Here is a 24,010-nt window from a genome sequence, read left to right as displayed (position 1 = left end):
GACTAAAGGTGACATTTTCTATTATAGCAATTATACTCATCAATATCATAAATATTGCTTCTTGGGGTCAAGAGCTGACTCAATGATTAAGAGCACTGAGTGCTCTCACAAAGGACTACAGTTTTGTTCCCAGTTTTCACATTACACAATTCACAATCGCCTTCAACTCCAGTTCCAGAGGACCATATACCCCCTTCTTGACTCCTTGTGCAATGCACACATTCACACATCTATTATGCACATAAGATTTACATGCATATACATAGTTTAAAATAATATTTTAAAAGGTGTTTCTTATTAATTTCTGTTGTTCCCTATGTTCTATTGCAAGGAGTACTGGAGAGTCTCTGCAGTTTCTTTTGTGACATTAATAAGTTAAGAATTGAGTGTGGTCATATCAAGTCCATGAAAAAAACTATCTTAGAAATTTTTTAACTAATCTTTTTGCTACTAACTTACTATTATCACATATTATCATATTCAAGTATCTTCACTTAATTAAATCATTATGAGAGGTTGTCATAATGGGCAATGGAATTAAAATAAATGTTATAATTAGAAATATTAAACTACTTCTAGTATGTACTTCAGTTGTATCAGTAAAAATTAGTGCACAATACAAAAGTGTGTCAAATTGAAAATACAAAATTTAACCATTAGAACTGAAAGTTATACTTTGCAATAAACCAAATTCTAGTTATTTGACAAATATTGTTAAATCTCACACTATGGGAGTAGGCAGAAGAAGGCACAGTCAGAGCCTTTTGTTAACGCTTACAATTACCTGAAATTTCACATACAGAATAAAGTTGAAGAAAGAAAGAATAAAAATAAAGAAGTTGTTGGCTTTTGAGTCTCCCCTTTAGTGTATGACAGTGATAGAGAACTGTGTTTCTCGGGGATAGTGCCATTATTAATTGAATCAGTGAACTTCACTGATGCTGTTTGCATGATGTTCTTTCTAAATTCTTAACCCATAGCTTCTCTATGCACACAAGGTATGCTACTTCCCAAATTGCAGCTATATTAGAAAATTCTGAAATGAATCACATATGATTGCTCTCTGAGATTGTTTTTAAGGACCGGGAAGTCCAGTACATGGTGTTTTCCCTGTTCTGATAGGTTGTATTTTTCCATCAATGCAATACTTCCTTGAGCAATGCACATCCTCACCCGTATGGAAATGCCTGTTTCCATACACCATGGATGTGGAAGTCTGTCATTTAAGTAATGATTTTCTTTGTCAAGGGAGCAAAGAGAAGAATATCAGCTTTGGCACTGAATAAATTGCAGAACAGTGTTGAAGGTTTGCAATGTGTGAAACTATAAACCTGAACCCTCAGTTACAAGGAAGGCAGGGCCGACCTGCATTTCCCCAACCACCACATTTAAGAAATGAAATTTCCAATTGTTCATGATAACAGTCTCTCCTTGTGATGATTTAATTAAGAGAAGATATGAAAATGGACTAAGGTAGTGGCAAAAGTTTTAAAAATAATTCCAGGACTGTTTTCTTTCATGGAGTTAATATCACATTAGATGACTAACTTATTAACAATTAGGAACCCACAAAAGAATAGAAAATCCTCTTGTGTTAAATTAAATGGGAATATATGTCCAGGACACAGAGTTGTTAACGATACACATAAACTTCTCAAAGTAAGTTTTTTTAACTACCTAAAATGTGTGTGTCCGTGTCTGTCTCTCTCTGTGTGTAGCATGAAGCTTCAACACTTGGACATACAATATGTTAACTTAGGTAAAGGACAACTCATAACTTCTTCATAGAATAAGTTCACTTTTCTAATTTAAAAAGTAGGTGTTTGGGTGAATTTTCTGCATACATATCTCTGCACTACTTGTTTTCCTAGTGTCTGGAGAGGAGAGAACAGGTATTGGATCTCCTAGGACTGGAGATATAAATGATATGAGCTGTCATGAGGATGCTGAGAATCAAATTTGCCTGGAGGTGCAGCCAGTGCTTTTGACTGGTGAACCCTTTTTCTAGTTCCAATTTTCTAGATTTTGTTAGTACTACATTAAAATAGCACTTATAGTCAGTGTGCTAAAAAGCATATGAGAAATTCTTACTTCTCTTTTTACAGCATCGTGCAAATTAATTACTTTTCACGCATCATGTCACAATTCCACCTCACACTTTTCCCAATCTCCAGTAACTACCACTTTGTTCCCAGCCTCTACTTCTCCTGTTTAGATCCCACATGTGAGTGCATGAGATTTACTTGCCCTTCTGTGCCTACTTTTACTTCACTTAGCATCAGACCTCCAGTTCTGCACATCTTATCACAGATGACAGTGGATGAATGGTATTCCACTGTTTCTTCACGCTGTCTATTTCAGTCCATGTATCACCATGTATCATTTATCATTTCCTTTCTTTGAATATAATTGGTCATTATCATTTTAGTTTTCCCTACTGTAAGATGTTGCCAGTGAGTTTTACTTGGTGCCTGGAGTTTACAATTCCAGCAGCAACACGTAAGAGCTCATGTTCCTTTCTCCAAAGCCTCAGCAGTTCCATGTGCATGCAGAACCCACAGGAGGCCAGAAGAGGAGGTCATCTCTGCTGGAACAGGAGTTAAGATGGTTGTGATCTATGTTGTGGGTGCTGAGAGTCTAACCTCAGTCCTACGCACGTGCAGCAAGTGCTCTTAACTGCTGAGCCATCTCTCTGGGTCTATTTGTTCTTTGCTGGCGATTAGGCTGAACGTTTTTGTTTGTAATGTTTGGATGTTTGGATGTCTTCTTTTGATAAACACCTGTTCAGATCTACAGTTCATTTTGCTGTTTGTCTGGCTTGTTCGTAAGTTCTTTTCTCTTAAAATTTTGATGCATAAATTCCTTATCAGATGTATAGCTTGCACATATTTTCTTTATAAACTGTGCATTAGTTCTCTTTATTGCATGCTTCTCTGCGTAGAAACTTTCAAGTCTGTGTGTAACCTTTGCTTTTATTTTCTGACCTTTGCAGAATAATCTCAAAACAGACAAGCAAAAGGTCCACAGCAGCTTCCAAGGCTTGTCACTGTTATTTTAATGCAGCTTCTTAGAGTCAGCTAAGGCTTCAGTTAACTCAAGACTCGTTCTTATGACCGGTGACAGGCAGGGTCTATTTTCAGTCTCCAGTGTATGGACACACAACATTCCCAGCATCATTTACTGAAAAGGTTGTTCTTTCTCAGTGCCTGTCCTAGAAATTTTGCTATAAATGGCTATAAATGTGTTCATTTATGTCTAGACTGTGTTCTTCCCATTCATTGGTATATGTGCTAATGTCAAGATCATTTTTTTAAGTATGTATTTTTCTTGCATTTTAAAATCAAGTCTACAACAGGTCTTTAGGTTCTTTTGATTCAAGAGTGCTTCTGCTATTTGGGGTGGGGGTGGGGTTACGGTTATATAAACTTTGTGAATGGTGCTTTAGATCTTTGATGGGTGCCATTGTTACTTTGTACTGACTTTAAATCACGTTGGACAATATTGATGTTTTATCAACGTGCATACATCCAATCCATAAATGTGGAATGAATTGTCATTTCTTAGCATCTCAATCATTCTCTTTCATCAATGTCATAACTGTCAAAGCATGGATACTTTACTAAATAGTATACACTTATTGTAGGTATTTCACTTCTGAACTTCTTAGATTGTATTTCAAATAATTTGTAATTGGTACATTGCAAAGATGAATTAATTTGTTCTAATAGTGTTTGAGTGAAATTTGAGAGAAGGTTTCTGAATAAAAGATAATACTATCCATATATAAACAAAATTTTACTTCTCACCAATTGGATGGCTTGGAGCTCTGAAGAGAGTTCTGGGACCGTGGGATCTCTCAGGAGCAGCAGTTCTTGAAACCTTCTCTTCTTTAAGACTTTAGGAAGAGAGACTCTTTGGATTTTTAGTACAATATTAACTTGAGACTTCCGTATAAATACCTTTATTATGCTAAGATATTCCTGTAGATCTTGTTGGTGTGTTTGTGTGTGTATGTGAGAGAGAGAGAGAGACAGATACAGAGACAGGGAGAGACAGAGAGACAGAGAGAGACAGAGAGTATGTTGTGGTATGTGTATGTGTGTCTGTGTGTATCCGTGTGTGTCTGTGTGTCTTCATATCATGGAAATCTATTTTAAAGCCTAGAAACCTGAGTGTGTCAGCATTAAGGATAAATATTTGGGTTAGCTAGGGAGAAGGAGTTGATATAAAACACATCCATCAAGCAATGGTCTGGATGGGTTAAACTCCTAATGAACTTGAACAACTTTTGAGTTCAGCATAAACAGACAAAAAGTCTCCAAAAGGAAACCAAAAGCCTGGGTCTATAAGGAAACTCATTCTACCACATAACACTACATATATACGAGAGAGATTCAATATTATCTAGAGGCAGAAATGTATGTTCTCTCCTACACTGCTCAGTTACTTAAAGCTAAATCCTTAATATTTATCTTTTCTTGCTTATCATTATTGAACTTTTTCTTAATTCTAATATAATATTTTATTTTTAATGTATGTTTAGTTATATGTGGTCTCTCTCTCTCTCTCTCTCTCTCTCTCTCTCTCTCTCTCTGTGTGTGTGTGTGTGTGTGTGTTTGTGTGTGTGTGTGTGTGTATGTATGTGTGTGTGTGCGCACACACATGCTTGTGAATGTGGGTGTCCAGATGAGGCCAGAGAAGTAGTGTCATATACCCTGGAGCCTGAGTTACAGGCAGTTATGAGCCAATCAGTGTATGCACTAGGAGCCTACTTGGGTCACTGCAAGAACAAGTGTTCTTGCCTGCTGAGCGTGTCTCTGTCCCTGCACTCTTCTGCCATGTTCTCTGCATAATCAAGAGTCTGTGGCTTCTCACGATCATCATTGCGTGACTAAACCAGCATCCTGTCATGGTTGTTTTAGTCCTCCTGCTCCTCGTCACTAATTTGCCCCATTTTCCCACTCTTCACTCTGTAGTTGGAGATACTGTCTGATTCCCGGGCTCTCCTTCAGCCCTACCACTCTCCAGCTCAGTGAGGACGCTTTAGTTCTCTTCTTCCTTCCACTGCCATTTTTCTTCCCATTCATTAACCTTAACTCTGTCATCCTTTTAATCTTGCGTTCTCCCTTTCAGATGGATAGGTCCATAAAATTGTGACATTTCCTTTTCTCATTGGTATGATTTTGGGTTTAAGGTAATCCACAACCAATAATTGATTAACAAACTGGTAATAACAAAATTCCAGGTGCTTCTTAAATAGAGAAGTCTGTATGCATCAGCAGGATTGAGTACACATCTCCCATATTTTCCATTGCGTTCTATTCTACCGTCTCTTTAAACTCCTTCATAGGTTTGGTAACCCATTTGCTGCATCAACCCATGAAGTTGGAGCAGAAGAACAATGAATTATTTCTTAAATTTTCACCTTTTGTCTTACCACAATGCTGACTATTAAGCATGTGTTTAATGAACTTCACAGTTAAAGGGAAAATGAGTAAATTCACAACATCTCTGAGGGTTGTGTGATTTTCCACAGGTATAAACCAGAATCACGCTTTTAATATAATATATTAGATTATTTGTGGATCAAATGTGTGTGAGCTTGGATCCAAAGAATGTCTAATAAAGCCCTTGTAGTTTGAGCTTTGTCTATTAGTGATCTGTATTATTTAACAACTGAATTCTGTGTGTTTTCAGAGATCATCTACAGCTGGGTTTTTAACGAGTTCCCCTCCTTTGTGGCGGAGGACAGTCGGCGGTTCATATCCCAAGAGACAGGCAACCTTTATATATCGAAAGTGCAAACATCAGATGTTGGCAGCTATATTTGTCTGGTGAAAAATGCCGTGACGAATGCTCGAGTGCTCAGTCCTCCAACACCGCTCACTCTGCGGAATGATGGTGAGTTACCTGTCATGGATTTAAATGATCAGCATTTCATACGTAAATCCAAAGATGTAGTATTTCTAATATTCTCAGAAATTGACCTCAATGCAAATAAACTAAAATAGAACTCCCTTATTTATAATTTCATCTTTTTAATCTGGGTTTATGCATGCCTCGGAATAGAAATGTTGAGATGAGTGATGGGAAGATGGCTCAGTGGGTAAAATGTTTGCACACTTCAGGACCTGGGTTCGAATCCCAAGTACCTGTGTATACAGTCAAACATAGCCTGCCTATAAGTCCAGCATGGAGAAGTAGAGACAAGAGGATCTCTGGAGCATGCTAGCCAGCCAAGCTGAATCAGAGAGTCAGGTGCAGCAAAGATTGCCTTAGAAAGTAGGTAGAGAGTAATTGAGGAAGACACACACACACACACACACACACACAGAGAGAGAGAGAGAGAGAGAGAGAGAGAGAGAGAGAGAGAGAGAGAGAGAGAGAGAGAGAGAGAGAGAGAGAGAGAGAATTCATAGATGATAAATACTTATAATAGTACTCAAAAATTAGAATGTGGGCAATCTGGAAAGGAGAGGCTCATGAGCTCCACAGTTCTTTTCTTACTCTTTAGTGTCTGTCTGGAGCATATGTGTATTAACTGTATGAATTTTATGGCTTCAGTTTTCATTGCATTTGTAGTTCATCTGTCTTCAAATTCAGTCTTAAGCTTTTAATATTTTATTGTACAAGTATAATTGTTATTACTTTTCCAATAATAGGAACAGTTGTAACTTCAACTCTTCGGTGCAGTGCAGGCAGGTGTAATGATGCTCTAATTATAGGAATCACCATCTATCCACAGGATCTTCACATTTAAACACCTCATTTGTATTTATAGACATTTACAGTTAGGCATTGCATTAGGACAGTCAAGTGCTCTATTATAGGTGATATATGGCATGCAGATTGCTCTGCTGTGCAACAAAAATTACCCATGAAGACATTATTAAGAAGCAAACTTGAGAATGAGAATTCTGATTGATTTTGAAGTATTAAAAAACTATACTTCAACACTTTCATAGTTCTTCTATATGCTTTTTCCCCATGAGACAGTCTTGCTTAGCGGAGGCTAGATGTAAACTGTTGTCCTCTTGCTCCCGTCCCCCCAAGTGCTGTCAGTATGTATAACCACACCCAGCTTTTAAAATTCTTTCTTAAAAAATATATACTCTTTTGATGATTTGAATGATAATGATCCCCATAGGATCATATATTTGAATGCTTGATCACCAGGGAGTGAAACCTTTTAGAAGGATTAAAGTTCAGGAGGTGTTGGCCTTGTTGGAGGAAATATGTCTCTGAGGTCACTGAGGGTGGGCTTTGAGGTTTCAAAATCCAAGACTAGGTCCAGCCCCTCCCCCTCTCTCTGGGCCTGTAAACCCAAGCATAGCTCTCAGTTACTGCTTCAGTACCATGTATGCTGCCGTGCTCTCTGCTGCAAAGATGATTTCAGAGGACAAAACCCCACTTAATGCTTTCTATCATAATAGTTGCCATGGTCATGTAGTCATGGCATCTCTTTATAGCAGTAGGACACTAAAATACTTTCCAAATACTTTGTTAGAGTTATGCTCTACCATAAGACATCTGCAAAGGGATAACCATGTCAAAAAAAAAAAAAAACAGTAGCAATTTTTCCTCCACAGAATACAGCCTTCTCAACCACAAGATTCTGGTTTATAGTCCCAGTCATGAGTTCAAATCCAACTAGAGAATATATGTTACCCACACAACTGTCATGCTACTATTACAGCAAGAACACATTTTGCCTACCCCTTGGTGTTCAAAATTCATATTTCAAAATGTGTAAGATCACAGATGTCTTTTAACCCCCAGTAGGCTGTATGGTCTCATGGTCCTTATTAAAACCAGTTGGTCACAATGCAAAACACAAAGATATGAATGTGAGAAAGACCCTTTTAAAAAGGGTAATTGAGATAGGAGGGAGGAGATGATAGAGGGTAGAGGTGAGTATAACAACAACACATTATATATGTGCATAAAACTGTCAAAGAACAAATTTAAAAGGTATAAACAAGTCAAATAGATATTAAAGTCATGAATATTAGTATGATGAAATTATTCTTGCAATGTTGCTCAAATTTCTGCTTTAAAATATTGCTAGCTTGAATAGCAAAGTTCAGATGCTATGATTTCATCACAATGCATATAAAAATGAAAGTACTGGTATGCCAAAGAAAGACCATGGAGAGTAATTAAGGAAAAGGGGAGGTCAAATCAAGCCCCGAATGATTCAAATTACTTAAGAAAATCAAAAAAACAGAAAAGCTATAAAAAATTCAAGAGAAGGCAGGGAAATAACAAAACAAAAAGTAGAGTGTATAGTGGGGGAGCCAGGGAAAAGAAGGCTTCAGTAAGACATGGTAGGAGACCTGAAGGGCACGGGTAGCATTGGCACACTATCTGTCACCTCTCCCTCTGAGCCTTTACAGAAGGAAAGCTGTCATCAGTGGCAACTGCAAGGCAGGGCAGAAATGCCACAACAAATCATCCATGTTGGTATATGTGGACTAAGAAGGAAGGATGCAAGGTAAGAAATTAAAGATGAAGTAAAAGACTAGAATGTAGAATAAAATGAAAGGGACCACAGAAGGAGCTGAAAATCACATGCCCAACAGATGCCTAATGGAGAAACACACACACACACACACACACACACACAGAGAGAGAGAGAGAGAGAGAGAGAGAGAGAGATGTTGAAGTCAGCAGTAGCAATCAGAGTGTATCGATGTATCAGGGCAGGAGAGTACTTGATGCTCTCTGTGGCAGAGGACACGGGGTTTGTGTCCAGAACTAGCATCCAGCGGCTCATGACTGCCTATAACTCCATTTCCAGTCAATTCAGTGTCCCCTTTGGTCCTGGAGGGATAGGAGATACACAAATGGAACACGTATAAACAAGCAGGCACTCTCACTAACATAACATATAAATTGAAAAATATATCTTTAGGGACATAGATGGCTTCACATATGCTTTCCAGGGTAGCTTTTCCTGGGCTGATGGGAAGAAGCTAAAGTCCTCGCTTGTGGCCCCAGGTAGTTGGGTGCCTTTATGGTGGGCAAGTGAATGGAGGGATATGGAAGAGAGAGGCAGAGTGGTTCATGTTCTGTGGAGAGAGGGAGATCCATGGAGGTGAAGGTGACCAGAAACCAGCTGAGATGGGTGGGAGTCCTGCTTCCCATCTGGGGCCACGGTGAGGTCCAGTCCTGGGCTGCTGCCAGGTGCATGTCTGGGTCCATGGCCCTGCCTGTAGCTGTGGTCTGCATTAATGCTTATGGCTCCTGTTGCCACCAAAGGCCATGAGGATGCAAAGGATTTGGGCTGCCACATGTGGCCACATTGGTGTCTGAGGGCCTTGCCTCCACAGGGGCCATCCTGGTCCAAGTGACCTGGGCTACCACCCAGGGCCATGATGGCCACCTGGCTTGAACTGCAGTTAAGGGCCATGTCTGGGTCTGTGGCCTTACCACAGCCAGGATTTGTGCTGATATTCAGGTGCCTGTTTCCATCCAAGATCTGATGTGTGCCCAGGGTTTGGGCCCCCAACTATGGCCATGTTGGGGTCCGAATGCAGCCAGGGCCTGTGTCGTTGTCAGTGACTTCTGTAACCACTGAAGTCTGTGCAGATGCCCAGGATATGGGTTGGTACTGGAGGCCGTATTGGTGCCGAAGAGTCATGCTGCCACTCCCTACAGATCCGCATGGTCTGTACTGCTACCTGGGGCCATTGTAGTATGCAGGCGCAGGCTGCAGTTAGGAACCATGTGTGGGTCTGTGACCCTACTGCAGCTAGGGTCTGTGCTGATAGCCAAGGCTTCTGGTACCATTGAAGGCTGGGCAGCTGTAAGAGGATTGGGCTACCACCTGTCTGAGGGCCTCCTTGAAGCTAGAGAGACACCAATTTTAAAGGCTTGCACAGGCAGCTGGGGCCATAATGACATCTGGGACTGAGAGGCTGCTGAGGACCATGTCTGGGTTGGTGATACTACCACAGCCAGGGTCTATGTTGATGTCCATGGCTCATGTTCCCGCCAAAGGCCACAAGGCTGTCCAGCTTCCTGGTTGTCACCTATGACCATGATGGGATCAGAGGAAGGTCTTGCAGACCTTGTGGCCTTGGTGTTGTCCAGGCTGGGCTGCTGCTGAGGACCATGTCTGGGTCCACAGTCAGGGTCTGTGGTGAGGCCTGTGGTTCCCGTTGACATCAGGGGCCATTCGACTGCTCAGGGTCTCTACGGCCACCTAGGACCATGTTGGAGTCTGGGAATACCACTGCTGGGCCCATGCTGATGTGATACATACACTGTCACCAGGGCCATGGTGACATCAGGACCCAAACTGCTGATGATAGCTCTGTCTGGGCCCATGATCCTGATGCAGATGGTGTCTGTGTTGATATCTTTAGTTCATGTTATCACAGGGGACCATGTGATCCAAGTGTTTAACCATGAATTGAAGTAAGAAGGCCTGCCCCTCACTGACATGGGGAGAGTCACCCCTATCACTTGAGTGCTGACTGAGTCCCTAGTCAGCCTTGGGATAATGGTCCTGGCAGAGGAGAGCTGTCCCTGCTCTTCATGTGAAGGGAGTAGTCTCAGAAGCTGGGACTGACCAACTCAGCAGCCACCCAGGTACAAATCCAGGACTTTGAGCTTGCACACCCCAGTATTTGTCCCATCTATGACCTGCTGGAATGCATGAAGGAACTGGTCCTATGGAGCCATGGCCATGGTCTACATGACTTGCGCAATGATGGAATGTCCTGGGAGTTTCTGTGGGGTCCACTGTTGATGGTATGCCTGAGGCCAGATACCTTGAACCTGACCAACAATGTAGTGATGGGCTGCGGGCAGGCCTGCTTTTCATCCTGCCCGGCTCCCGACCTCCGGCTAGCTTATGTCCCGAAATAACAACACACAAATTTTATTCTTTTAAATACTGCCTGGCCCATCAATTCCATCCTCTTATTAGCTAATTCTCACATCTCTTGCTTTAACCCATATCTAATAATCTGTGTAACACCATGAGTGGTGTCTTACAGGGAAATATTCAGCACTTCTGACCTGGCAGCTGGCTTCATCGCATCTCTCTCCCTAAGAGACACAGCGGTCTGTCTAACTTAGGAGAGGCATAGCATCTGACTGAGCCATCTACCTCACTTCCTTCTTCCTGTTCTGTCTACTCCACCCACCTAAGGGCTGGCCAATCAAATGGGCCAGGCAGTTTCTTTATTAGTCAATGGGAGTCCTCCATCATTTCCCCTTTTTCTGTTTAAACAAAAAAAGAAAGGCTTTAACTTTAACATAGTAAAATTACATATAACAAAACAGTTATCAAACTATAACTATCTATTCTTCAACTCCATCAAAGACTCCAGAAGGATATAATATTACCTAAGTAAACAAGAAATAAGCAACTTCCGAACTCTAGAAATGACAGAGACATCTCGCTGCCTGGACAGTCACCCAAACTTCTTTTGTACTGTTGGGGCATCCATCTTCGGCCTACAGGCCCATAAGTATCCGGCAGACATTTCTATGCAGCAGGAAATTTCGAAGGCAGTTGAGTCACTGTCTGCTGTGTCCTTCAGAATGTCTCGCAGACTCTTGAATCAGGAACCCCGAAAGATCATCTCACATTTAGGCAAGTTCAGCAGTCCTCTCTCTGCGGGTTCTTTGTGTCCAGTCTATGCATCAGTCCAGGCAAGAGCAGTTTCTTGCCCAAATGGCTATCAAACTCCATAAGGAGCCTCTTCGATGCCCACCTTCCTCTTGAAGTAGCTGGTGCTGCTAGGAGCAGATGTGTCTCATTGTCATGAAAAGTCCTAAGTTATTAAAACATTTAAAATGCAATATTCTGTAGTCTTTGGAAGATATGAAGTATGCCTATCTAACTGAAATATATCTCTATATATCTAGAAAATCTAACTAACATGACTACAAGCTTAGCTATTATCAATGATTATTCATTAACAACCTATATTTCCTAATTATACATTACATTTTTAAATGAACTACACAATCACAATACCTTAATCAAGATCAGAAATACATATAACAAAATTGACCTTAAATTTAAATCACTAAAGCAAAATCCATATCAATGCAAATTATTCATATCTATATCATATCTATATCATATCCCCCTTTAAATGTAAAAGAACATTTATAAACAATATTTGGGAACATGGGCACAGTAATTGCTCTCCAAACTGCTTCCTGCTGAATGGGGACACTGTTAATCAGATATTTCATGGTTTAACCTGTGTGCCAGGTTCATCTCAGTCATCAGTTGGGTGAAGTAATTTTCTGAAGGTGTTCACAGCAACCTTTCAGGAGGGCGTGGTCTATCATACCATATTGGGATAGAAGCAATCCATACGGTCTAATTTTCTGTAAAAACAAAAAAAGAATCTCTTTTCCAAAGTATCATATCCTTAGATCCAAATTCTGAAGTCAAGGTATTTTCAAAATATCTATGTTGGATTAGTTCAGCAGCATTTATAAACAAATATCTTTTAGCATCTGTTGCTCCTTCCTCAGCATTCAAACAATTCAAAGAGAGCATAATAGCATACAGTATCAAGGTTCTCCGTATATTTTCCATCTTTGTGCAGCTTTGTTTTAACCTCTATTTCGTTTATTTTTACTTTTACTTTTTGAGACAGGTTCTCTGTATATCTTTGTCCTGGAATAACTCTGTAGACCAGGTTGTCCTTGAACTCTCAGAAATCCACTGTCTCTGCTTCCCAAGTGCTGGGATTAAAGGTGTGTGCTACAACACCTTGAACTCACAGAGATCTGTCTCTGCCTCCCAGGCATTGGGATTAAAGGTGTGTCCTGCCACACCTTGAAGTCACAGAGGTCAATCTACCTCAGCCTCCCAAGTGTTGGGATTAAAGGTGTGTACCACCACAACAAACTACTTCCTTTTTTTCTTTTTCTTTTTTACTTTTAAGAACTTTAACTAGCATGCATATATTTTTAACACATTGTAAGCCATTTAGAGGCTTTCTGTGTTTTTGAATCTCTCTTTACTGTATCTCTCTCTTTTTCTGACCATATGAGCTTTTAAATTACTGAGCAATATGGGTAGGATTCAAGCCGTGGCTTTGCCGGTTAGATCCAGCCCATTCCTTAGCTATCCAGACTCATGGTATTGGTACCAGCTGTAGCCATGTTTATTACCACAACTCTATTGCTTTTTGAGGTCCCTTCCAGCAAGCAAGCTGCAAAAGTTTGTCCACAGACAACACTCAAGTCCTCTCTCTGGAGCCGGCCCTCCTGCCTCAAAGAGTCAGAGTTTGCAGCGGCAGGACAGCCCAGAAAGCCAGCATTTTAAAACAGCACAACTTTTTTCCTGCTACAGCTGAAAACCGAAAAACACGCGTTCAGCTTTACATCAATACCATTTAAGTTTTTCGTGGCAGAACCTCTTAAAAGAGCTGTACAGTTTTGCAGCTAAAGCTGTGTCAGGAAGCCTCTCTTAGATGAGAGCGCTTGCTAGCCAAACCCGAGAAATTGCTGCTACCAAGAAAACATGCTTCACTCCATTCCTTCCCAAGCTTTTCCAAGCTTTCTGTGGATTCAGCCATCCACATTGAGCGCCATTCTGTAGTGAGGAGCTGTGGGCTGGCTTCCTGCCGCCCTATGCCCCAAAATAATTACACACAAACTGTATTCTTTTAAATACTGCCTGGCCCATCAGTTCCATCCTCTTATTAGCTAATTCTCACATCTCTTGCTTTAACCCATATCTAATAATCTGTGTAACACCATGAGCGGTGTCTTACCGGGAAATATTCAGCACTTCTGACCTGGCAGCTGGCTTCATCACATCTCTCTCCCTAAGAGACACAGCGGTCTGTCTAACTTAGGAGAGGCATAGCATCTGACTGAGAAATCTACCTCACTTCCTTCTTCCTGTTCTGTCTACTCCACCCACCTAAGGGCTGGCCAATCAAATGGGCCAGGCAGTTTCTTTATTAGCCAATGGGAGTCCTCCATCACAACAACACATTACACAATGAACAAGGAGAGCTTTTTGGACAAAAGAGTGTACTGAATGATACACCACAGCTCCCAAAGCTGCTAAGATGAAAGAAGAGGTGATGGAGAGGCAAAGACGAAGGAGCAAAATGGGTTTATTGGGGGGAGCTTGGTTTTGTTTGTTAACTTGTTTATTTTTGTTGTTTTGTTTGTTTTGTAATTGAAATTATATTTGCAATTGAAATTACATTATGTGAAATTCCCAAATCAACAAAACATAAAATAAATTAAAATACTTTTTAAAAAAATAGTATAAATATTTTTTTAAAAAGTAAACAAAAAATGAACTCTGTTGCTCTCGTAGAGGACCAGGATTCAGTTCCCAGCACCCACATGGTAGTTAATAACCTGTAACTCCAGTTCCATGGGATCTGATGCCCTCTTCTGGACTCTGTGGGCTCTGGAAGCATGTGGTGTACAGATAGACATACAGTCATAACAACCATACATACACTATTAAGATAAATCTTTTTAAAATAACAAACAATTATGATAAAAATTAAAACAAAATGAAATTTCAGATTCTTTTGTTTTTCTTTCCGCCTTACTCTACTCAGGTTCCTCAGTGATGCAACAAGAAACCCCAAATGACTCAAGCTGTTACTCCAAGCAGAGTATATAATAACTATACACATATACATATATATGTGTATATATAATATACATATAATATATACATATAATATATACATATAATTACTATACACATATACATACATATATGCATGTATAATTACTATACACACATACATATATACATGTATAATTACTACACACATACATATATATGTATAATTACTACACACACATATTATATATATGTATAATTGCTACACACATACATATATACGTATATAATTACTACACACACATATATACATATGTATATATGTATATATATATACATATATGTGTGTGTGTATTTTTTAAATGGAACTAAAGAAGAGGGTTGAAGATGCATTTATTTAATAGTTTTGTAGAAGAATTCCAGAATCCCTTCTCTTTATCTACACACAAAAGGTTTGTGTAAGTGGAACTAAATGCTCCCACATGAATGGTGAGCCCGTACTAAGCAACCTCCTCTTTTGATACTTACATATTTTCTGTGTGAGATCTTGACCTTCACTCAGAGCAGAGCTTCACCATCCAAACTCCTCACTGAGTGGTGACTCACTGGGCCACAATTCTACCACTCAATAAATGGTGGCGTCTATACCAACTTTTAAGCTCCTAAAACACAGTGAGCTTTAAATAAACTTCTAAGTTCAAAATTGTGATTAAAACTAACAGAAGGCATCAGGTGATTGCAAGATTAATAGCAAAAGAATATGCAAAAATGGCTGCAAATTATTATAAGGTATTATTTTAATTCAAAGACTCTGTCACTATTTGATGGTTCTTTACTATTTGATAACTGAAAGACATTTTCACAAAGAGGATATGGTCCTGAATGGTTGCCCTCATGGTTGTCAAACGCTAAATACATCCACTGAAAAAAGAAGAGAAGATCATGGACGAATCCATTGATAATGCTACTGTCAGCTGAAATTCCCTCTGTGCTCTATTCTCTCAGTGAAGAAGAAAGGCAGACATTTAAACATTTTGATGCAGAGGTAATGTGTGTATTTTCTATTTTTGCAAGCTTGGCAAACACCTCTGTGGGGGATTGAATATGAAAATTATATTTAATCTACTGTGACCATAGAGTTAGCTATAAGTCATTTTAAGAATATTGAAATTTTACACTTCCCTGAAAAAAGTTTTCTAAAAATACTAAAGGATGCATGAGTAGGTAAAAGTTTTTCTTTCAAGTGCAAGTAAAAATTTACTTAATCTGTTTGTCAGAAAATGCATCAGGGTTGCTTAAGTTTCTTCTAAAGCAAGCTTTGAAATGATATTTAATTGTTGGTCTTGTATCTGAACTAATTCCCAGTGGGCAGAAGTAAGAGAAGGGTGATAGTACAGGAAGAAATAGAGAAAAGTCATATTGCATTATAGAGATCAATACTTCTACATAAAAGCCTGAACTGGCCTCATATAACTAGAACCATAAAAGATGAAAGCCACAGTATTGTTGCAGAGTGCTAATGACTTCCCAGATTGGTGGTCCTGGGGAACGCATCGCTGTGTTTCCCTCTCCATTTCTTTAAGGCAACTACAGGCAGTCGACACCTTTGCCCTTCTGGGTTGCCCTGAAGCTGTAACTCAGGAAATATATCAAAGCTGTGATGTCCTATTTATGGTGACATTCGTTAGAGTACGAAAAGCCTGCCCCAAATAACATGAGCCTGTACACAACAGGCATAGGCAGTATAGAAAATAATGAGTGTTGATAAATCTTATCATTCTGAGATCTTGTACATTTATCCATACAAAGGCACTTAATTTAAAACCCAGTTATCCCCGGTGACACTCCATTGGAGAAAACCGATTTTTCCCTTGATCCATGAGTAACAATTGCAAATAGCTTCTTGGTGGAAACGCATTTGGCTTGACCTATGCAAGCCTTGTGTAGGCCGCCATAGACTGTGTGAGGTCATATGTGTTTCTGTCTTGGTGTATGTTGAAGACACTGTTTCCTGGTATCCTCCAAGACTTCTGGCTCTTACAATCTGTCTGCCTCCTCGTCCACAGCCTTCCCTGAGCCCGCAGGGGATTTTATGGAGACATTTCATTTAATGCCAAGTGCTCCAACATCTTTCATGCTCTGTACATTGTCCAGTTGTGGGTCTCTAAATCAATTGTCAGGCCGACCTCATGCCCAGGGCTTTCCTGGTACTCATAAGTGTAGACAGAGAAGCTATTAGGGTCAGATATTACATTAGGCACTGAGGAAAGCTAGAACAGAAGAACGTAGCAGCTGTCCTTGTATGGAATCACAGGATATGTGCCTTCACTGCTGGCACACTGTTGATGGAGCGGCGGGGCAGCATCCCGCCACCAGGCTAGCTTTACACCCGAAACAATTACACAGAAACTGTATTCTTTTAAACACTGCCTGTCCCATTAGTTTCAGCCTCTTATTGGTTAATTCTCACTTCTTCCTTTAACCCATATTTAGTAATATGTGTAGCACCATGAGGTGGTTGCTTACCAGGAGAGATCTTAACCTGTGTCTGTCTTGGAGAGGAGAAGCATGGCGACTGCCTATGGTGACTGCCTATGGTGACTGCCTGAAGCATCTGCCTTCTCTCTCCCAGAATTCTGTTCTGTATACTCCGCCTACCTAATTTTCTGTCCTATTAAAGGGGCCAAGGCAGTTTCTTTATTAACCAATGAAATTAACACATAGACACTCCTCCATCAGCACACACCACCTCTCTCTGCCTTATCACTTGACCCTAACGAAGACAATCTCACTCATCACTAAACTGAACACACACAAACAAATCTAACTATTAAAAACTTGAGTGATCAGATTTTCAATAGCGGATTCAAGAGTAATGACTCAAATGTTTGTCCTTACAAAGCATAGAAAAGTCTTGTATACTCCTTACAGCACTTCTCTCTGTTTAGTTCTCATTCTACCATCTGTCACTCACCCTGAAACACATCTACCTCCTCCCATTCCCAGCACTGGCTACTCTCCTCCAGGGTGTAGTGTGTTTGTCCTCCATGCCAATATTGCACATTGTCTTTTCTCCCATGAGTTTCTACTCCAATAAGGAAGCCTTGTTTCAAGCTGTATTTCTAATCTACATACTTACAACATAAAAGGCTGTGTTATACAAAACCACCGAATGGGGCTAGAATGATGGGTTTTTGATTAAGAACAGGTACTCTTCTTCAAAGTGACCCACATTGAGTTGTCTGCACTCGCATGGGGAGACTCACAACTTGTAGCTCAATACAAGATCTCAATCCCTCTTCTGGCCTCCTTAGGCACCAACCATTAAGTGCACACACCCATACACAAACACACAAGTGCACACAGTCACACATATAAGTAAGTACACACAGACATACACACACATACTTCACTTTTTTAATCTTAAAAATGTTAATATAAAGAGATAAAAACATGTGAGTAAATATTAACTAAAACAATGCATTATATTAATACAAAATATCACATATATTTCAAGGAATAGAGCAGATTATTGAGTTGTGATAATCAGTTTGATTTTTTGAGAAGTACAGAAAAGCTATATGTTTCTTCCCCAAATCTATTATGTATAAGACTAGACTCCTCATTCCCCATCCAAATGAGTCCTCCTCCTCTTTAAGACCTTCACACTTCCTAAAGCCACTTCTCACAGCCTCCTCTAGCTATGGGGTTCCAGGATGTGTTGTTGCTTTTCTGTGGACACAACCACTGCACCTGAATCTACTGCTTTTTCAGCCGGTAATTACTGTTCCATAATTATTGGCCCACTTCTCAGCCCAGGGAGACTTTTATGCACTGTTGTATCCACCTCCTGTGGCTTCTACCAAATTTAGTTTTAACTAAACCTCTATCTTTCTATTTATCAATAAAACTCAGGAGTCAGAGGCTGGGGTGAAAACCTGCTATCTCAGAGAGGGTGAGGAGCAGCTAGCTGATCATCTTAGCTGGTGTCTCAGAAAGAGAATTGCCTTCTGCTCTGCCTAAATTAAAATGGACCACCACACACAATTTTAGACATCAGGTGTAATGCCATTCTTGTGAATTCACTTTCCTATTGGGTTGGTCAAAAGGAGTAGATAGCTGCTTTCCTATATCCTGTCGGTGGTTTCTCTTGCATGCTTTACTTAGTGTGGCAATGTTTTTGAGAATGAGTTTGGGTAGGGATAATATGGAGCCCACTGATCAGGGTATGGGGTGATATGGTGATATATGTAGTAGAAAGAAGGGGAAGATGGGAATTATTTTACAAACATGGACCTCATACAGCTGGGAGAACCTTGTACATGTGTGATGAGGACATTAGGAGATTCTAAGCAACACACAGAGTCGGATGAGGGGTGGAAAGATTGACTTAGAAGGAAAATTAGAAGAGACTGTGAAAGGTACATGTGCAACTATTTAGGAGAACATGCTGCCCGACAAGTCAAGAAATATTTTCTGCTTTAAATGTAACCTGCTACAAGTCCAAGGATACAGGAAGCTGAGAAAATGCTGAGACTTCTGGTTAAGAGGTTTGGGGCTAGTTTCGAGAGAACACTGAGTGTCAGATAGGAGGGCATTAAATAGGAAGAAAGGGCGTAGTGGACATGGAGGTGCTGTCTCTAAGAAATCTGAATGTGGAAAAGCAAGTGAGAAAACCTACCTGGCAAATTCACCAGGGGCCGCATGGCTCCTTTGCAATCTACATTCAGGGCTAAGGAAGTTTAAAGCCTGGTGTTTCCATTCACACAAGGAATCTCAGCACTCAAGAAGCTGAGGCAGAATGGCCACTATGAAGACAGGGACAGCATGGATTGTATTGTAAATTCTAGGCCAGCTTATAGTAGAGAGAGGGGAGAGGGAGTGAGAGAGAGAGTATCTTTGAAAACTTTATGTATATATTTATTATATATTTATAAATATACAATATTTATTATTGTAACCATTATAAAAGATTCACATTGAATAGAAATTTATTTCCTGAATTACAATGATTGGTTTTATATAGAAAACCAGGGGAAAAACCTAAGCTACATATATATTTGGTAAATTTATCTTACTTGTAAGCACTTAATAAGTAATTCATTCAAGTTTCTGGGACATGCTGAGAGTTAATAAGATGATACATATTGATTTTGATGATAAAAATTCTTATCTCCATGGACAGAAGTTTAAATTACTTTTAAGATTGCTCAAGAAAAATTGACTTGCTGAATGACTAATTGCCAAGAATATCTGCATGAACAAACGCTATTCCATTCAGAAACTGCCCAGCGACTTCCTGACATTTTCATTTAATTTGCTTCATATCAGGACAATATAGTTTTGAGAGACACAGTAACGAAATAAATAAAATATTAATAAAAGACCAATGAGTTCATATATCCCTGCGGAGACTGACATAGAACTTCAGTATCGTTAGGCTTTCCTGGCTGAGGCGTGAGTATCCAGACAGGAAAGTTCTCTTTGGAATGTCCCCAGATCCCCTGCTGCTCTTTATAATAAGGGTTCTTAGTAAAGAACAGGGGAGGAATATGTCCCCTGGGTTTAGTGAAGGACATTTCATAATCAGAGAGCAGAAGAAAATAATTTAGAAAAAAAATGCAAGAGGAAGAAGGGAGTAGGAGTGGAGGAGGAGCAGAGGAGGCAAGGAGAGTGTTTGTCTTCTATGTAACACTTTGGAAGTCAGAGAGACTTTGCCACAACTGCCTGTCCATTACCAAACAAAATTTCTTCTTCTTATCCTCTCAAACCTTCTTCATCTCTTAGGGACACTTGTGTTACATTTACATTTCAAGTCCTAAATCACTTTGGGAAATGATCTGAACCACACAGAGAAGCTCTGACAATGCCCAGATGCTATTCTGGCTGTCTGAGAGCCTTTTCTCAGCGTGCCGCATCTCCAGACATACTGATATCATGTCTCCATTGCTCCTCTGTCCCCAGCCAGGAATTAATGGAGGTGATTCATGTATTATGTAATTAGCCAATTCTGTGCGTAATTTCCTTGTTGTCAAAATGCTTGTCCTGAAAAATAAATGTTTTCTCTATGCATGTTTTCACCTGATGACTTAGTTTGCTGTTCATTAACAACAGAAAATAAATATTAACCCCTTGTTCAGAGGGATAAATTGAGAGTTGGAGAGGTTAAGTCTCAAACCTAAGACAAAGTAGGTAGTAGTTCAGACCTGATGAATCCTGCAAACCTGTAGATGAATAACTCTTTAAAGGAGACTATGGAATTTCTTTTAATTTAACTTTTTTTCTTTTTTTTTTTTTTTTTTTTTTGGTTTTTCGAGACAGGGTTTCTCTGCAGCTTTTTTAGATCCTGTCCTGGAACTAGCTCTTGTAGACCAGGCTGGCCTAGAACTCACAGAGATCCGCCTGCCTCTGCCTCCCGAGTGCTGGGATTAAAGGCGTGCGCCACCACCGCCCGGCTTAATTTAACTTTTATTAATTCTTTGTGGATTTCACATCCTGCTTTCTGACCCCGCTCATCTTTCTCTTCTCTCACATCTGACCTCAGCCCTGGCAACCTCCACCCAATCAAAACCAAATTTAAAAGAAAAACCACACAAACAAAGGAACAAAACATGCACACACACACACACACACACACACACACACAAGCACACGCACACACGCACGCGCACAAAGATGTGTCTCATCATAGCAGCTGTAGTGTGGTCCATTTAGTCACACAGTTTACTCCATTCTTCTTTACTTGCAAGTGTTGCATGAGTCATCATTCTGGTTAGAGACCTCTGGTTTCTGCTACACCACCAGTAAAGGGCTTTCACTGAGGATCCTCTTAGATATCCTGTTGTTGTCCTGTGTCATGGAGATGCTGCTGTTTTGTAAGTGTAGCTTCACCCCTTTCGTATGCTCCAACAATTCCTAGGTTCGGTAGATGTTGGGGGTCGCCAACTCATAGCCCTGGTGCTGGGCCTAGGTGGTAGTTGGGCAAGTCAGCCTGCTATCTTTCCTTTGTGGTTGCTACTCTGGTGAGCTCTCCAGCACTGCCCCGGGCTAGCCTACCCAATGCAGCCTCCAGCAAGGTATAGAGCCAGTTCTCCTGCTCTCTTCTCTTCAGATCCAGGTCCCCCATACTCACTTCACCAGGACCATCTCTACTGTTTTGTCCAGGTAAGAAGTACAGGGCTCTCTCTTTTGGCTGCTGTAGGGGAATATGGGAGATGGCTGGGTAGGCAGGGCAGCTCTCCTGATCTCGTGCCCTCAGGGCTGATTCACTTTTGCCACCTCCCCACCCCTCCCCCTCACACACACAGCAGGGTCATACACACCCATCCACACACATACACAACAGGGTCATCTCTAGTGACAACAAGTGTTTGTAATACACATCACAGGGAAGGGATTTGTTCAGTCAGGTTAAGCAATGACCGCTGGTCATTACACACTCAGTAACTGTGGCTTTAGAGTCAATGTCACATGATTCTGATACTTGTACAATTGGTTCGTTGCTTTTGTGAATTAAATCAGGATCTGACCACTCCTCGGTATGGTTGAGGAAAGATTTTTATTGCAGATAGAAGGGAGAGTACAGTCAGAGACACCTGATAGAGCCCAGAGCAGGGAAAGAAAATAGTGCACTAAACAAGACCAGCAGACTGGACCAGTCCAAGAGAGGAGACAGATGGGGGGAGCATGACCTGCAGACTGGACCAGTCCAAGAGAAGAGACAGATGGGGGGAGCATGACCTGCAAACTGGACCAGTCCAAGAGAGGAGACAGATGGAAGAAAAAGAAAAGAGAGAAGAGCAAAAGAGGGATCAAGAGAGAGCCAAGAACGAAATAAGTGGGTGGAGAACCAAGAAAGCATATGGGCCAATGGCAGGTTTATATAGGAATCAGATGCTGGCAAAAGGGAGGCCCCCAGGTGGGGAGGTCTAGGGTCCTAGTGGCTGGCCTGAGTAAAGCAAAGGTACCAAGAAACACAGGTATTAAGTGAGCCTACAGGTCAGCATGTGCTTTGGCATGCTAACACTCACCACGATTAGCTGTCCCTTTGGGACCTGACCCTTTGAATCACTTTCAAATTTAGTTCAGGAATTTGGAGCACCTTTAGACCCTAGCTGAAATGCACGCTGATGTTCTGCTATGGTTTCTGTCCTCAGAGCTGAGCCACTGCAGGGGGAAGCCTTTCTTCTGCTTTGTTTGCAAAATCTTGCTAGGTATAAGTGGCTGCTTTTCCAGTTTTCTTGGATTTTCTTGTCTGTTCTGCTAACCTGAGCCTGATTCTTCTCTGAACATTCGGTGAAGTGTTTACAATAACCTCGAACACCATATGAAACACTTAGCATCATTTCCAGCTCTGTTTTCCCTCAGAATTAACTCTCACACTTTGTCTCAGTTAATTTGCCAATAAATGAGTCATTTATGCAAGGGTGGTGATTTAAGGTGCTCTATGTTCTGCAAGAACACTGGAAATTGTATTTTGTGTTAAAAATCAGCTCTAGGAGATTGAGATTTCTGGATGTCCTTCCAAAAAAAAACAGTCTGTAATATTTAAGAAAGTTTGCTTTGCAGATCACCATAGTGAGATAGTCTATATGTTTACCACAGAACAAAAAGATGAATTTTCTTTAAAAATATATTGCAACTCACATATTAAAATGAGTGTTGTATTCTTTAAAATACACATCCTGGTAGGTAATTGAGTTCAGTCTGTATGTTCTGTCATTATTCATTTTATTTTAAAATCCGTTGATTTATCTTTCTGTCTCAGAGCCTTTGTCATTTACTGGTGTAGACAGAAATCGGTGAGGTAACTGGAAGGCAGGAGGCTGACTAAATTCTTCTGATACTGAAACTTCCACGTACCTTCTGTTGCTCATAATCACTTTGTATGTGGAAGTGGTGAGTCTGTGCTGCTCTCGTGTGTGTGTGTGTGTGTGTGTGTGTGTGTGTGTGTAGGCCAGAAGCCAGCTTCAGGCTCTGATCTTCGGAAGATGTCCACCCAGATATTTGAGTTGAGATCTCTATCTAGATGTCTCCCACTGAAACCTGGACAGGACCAACTCAGCTAGGCCAGCTGTCTAGCAGTGCCGGACAGCTTCCTGACTCTTCCACAGCACTGGGACGACAGCCATGTGCTACCATTTTGTGCAGGTTCTGGGACCAAATGCAGGTCTGCATAGTTTAAGATGAGCATTTTACATTTCCCCATCCACAATGGCATTGTGGATATACAGACAGACACCCTCTCTTCCCACTTCCCTCCCACACACATACACACATACACAAATGCACCCCAATCGAATAGCATTGTGAATGTACACACACACACACACACACACAAGTCCACACACAGATACAAATGCACACAATTCTTATAGACGCTGCAATTCTTTTTCTTACCTCTTTTTGTCTCACTCACTCCAGAGTGTA

The 24,010-nt window shown here is 40.6% G+C and overlaps 1 protein-coding gene across 1 annotated transcript in view; it reads left to right on the top strand.

Moving 5' to 3' along the window:
* Cntn5 (contactin 5) overlaps window positions 1–24,010 on the top strand; it is a 481,109-nt gene that overhangs the window by 129,737 nt on the left and 327,362 nt on the right. The window contains exon 6 of the mRNA XM_038322119.1: window positions 5,698–5,901. Coding sequence (XP_038178047.1) covers window positions 5,698–5,901 — 204 coding nt within the window. The remainder of the gene's footprint in view (window positions 1–5,697; window positions 5,902–24,010) is intronic.

This window comes from Arvicola amphibius, chromosome 3 (assembly GCF_903992535.2).
Source record: "Arvicola amphibius chromosome 3, mArvAmp1.2, whole genome shotgun sequence".
NCBI lineage: Eukaryota > Metazoa > Chordata > Mammalia > Rodentia > Cricetidae > Arvicola > Arvicola amphibius.
The sequence above is the reverse complement of the archived record's forward strand: the minus strand, read 5'-3'. Positions and strand labels throughout refer to the sequence as shown.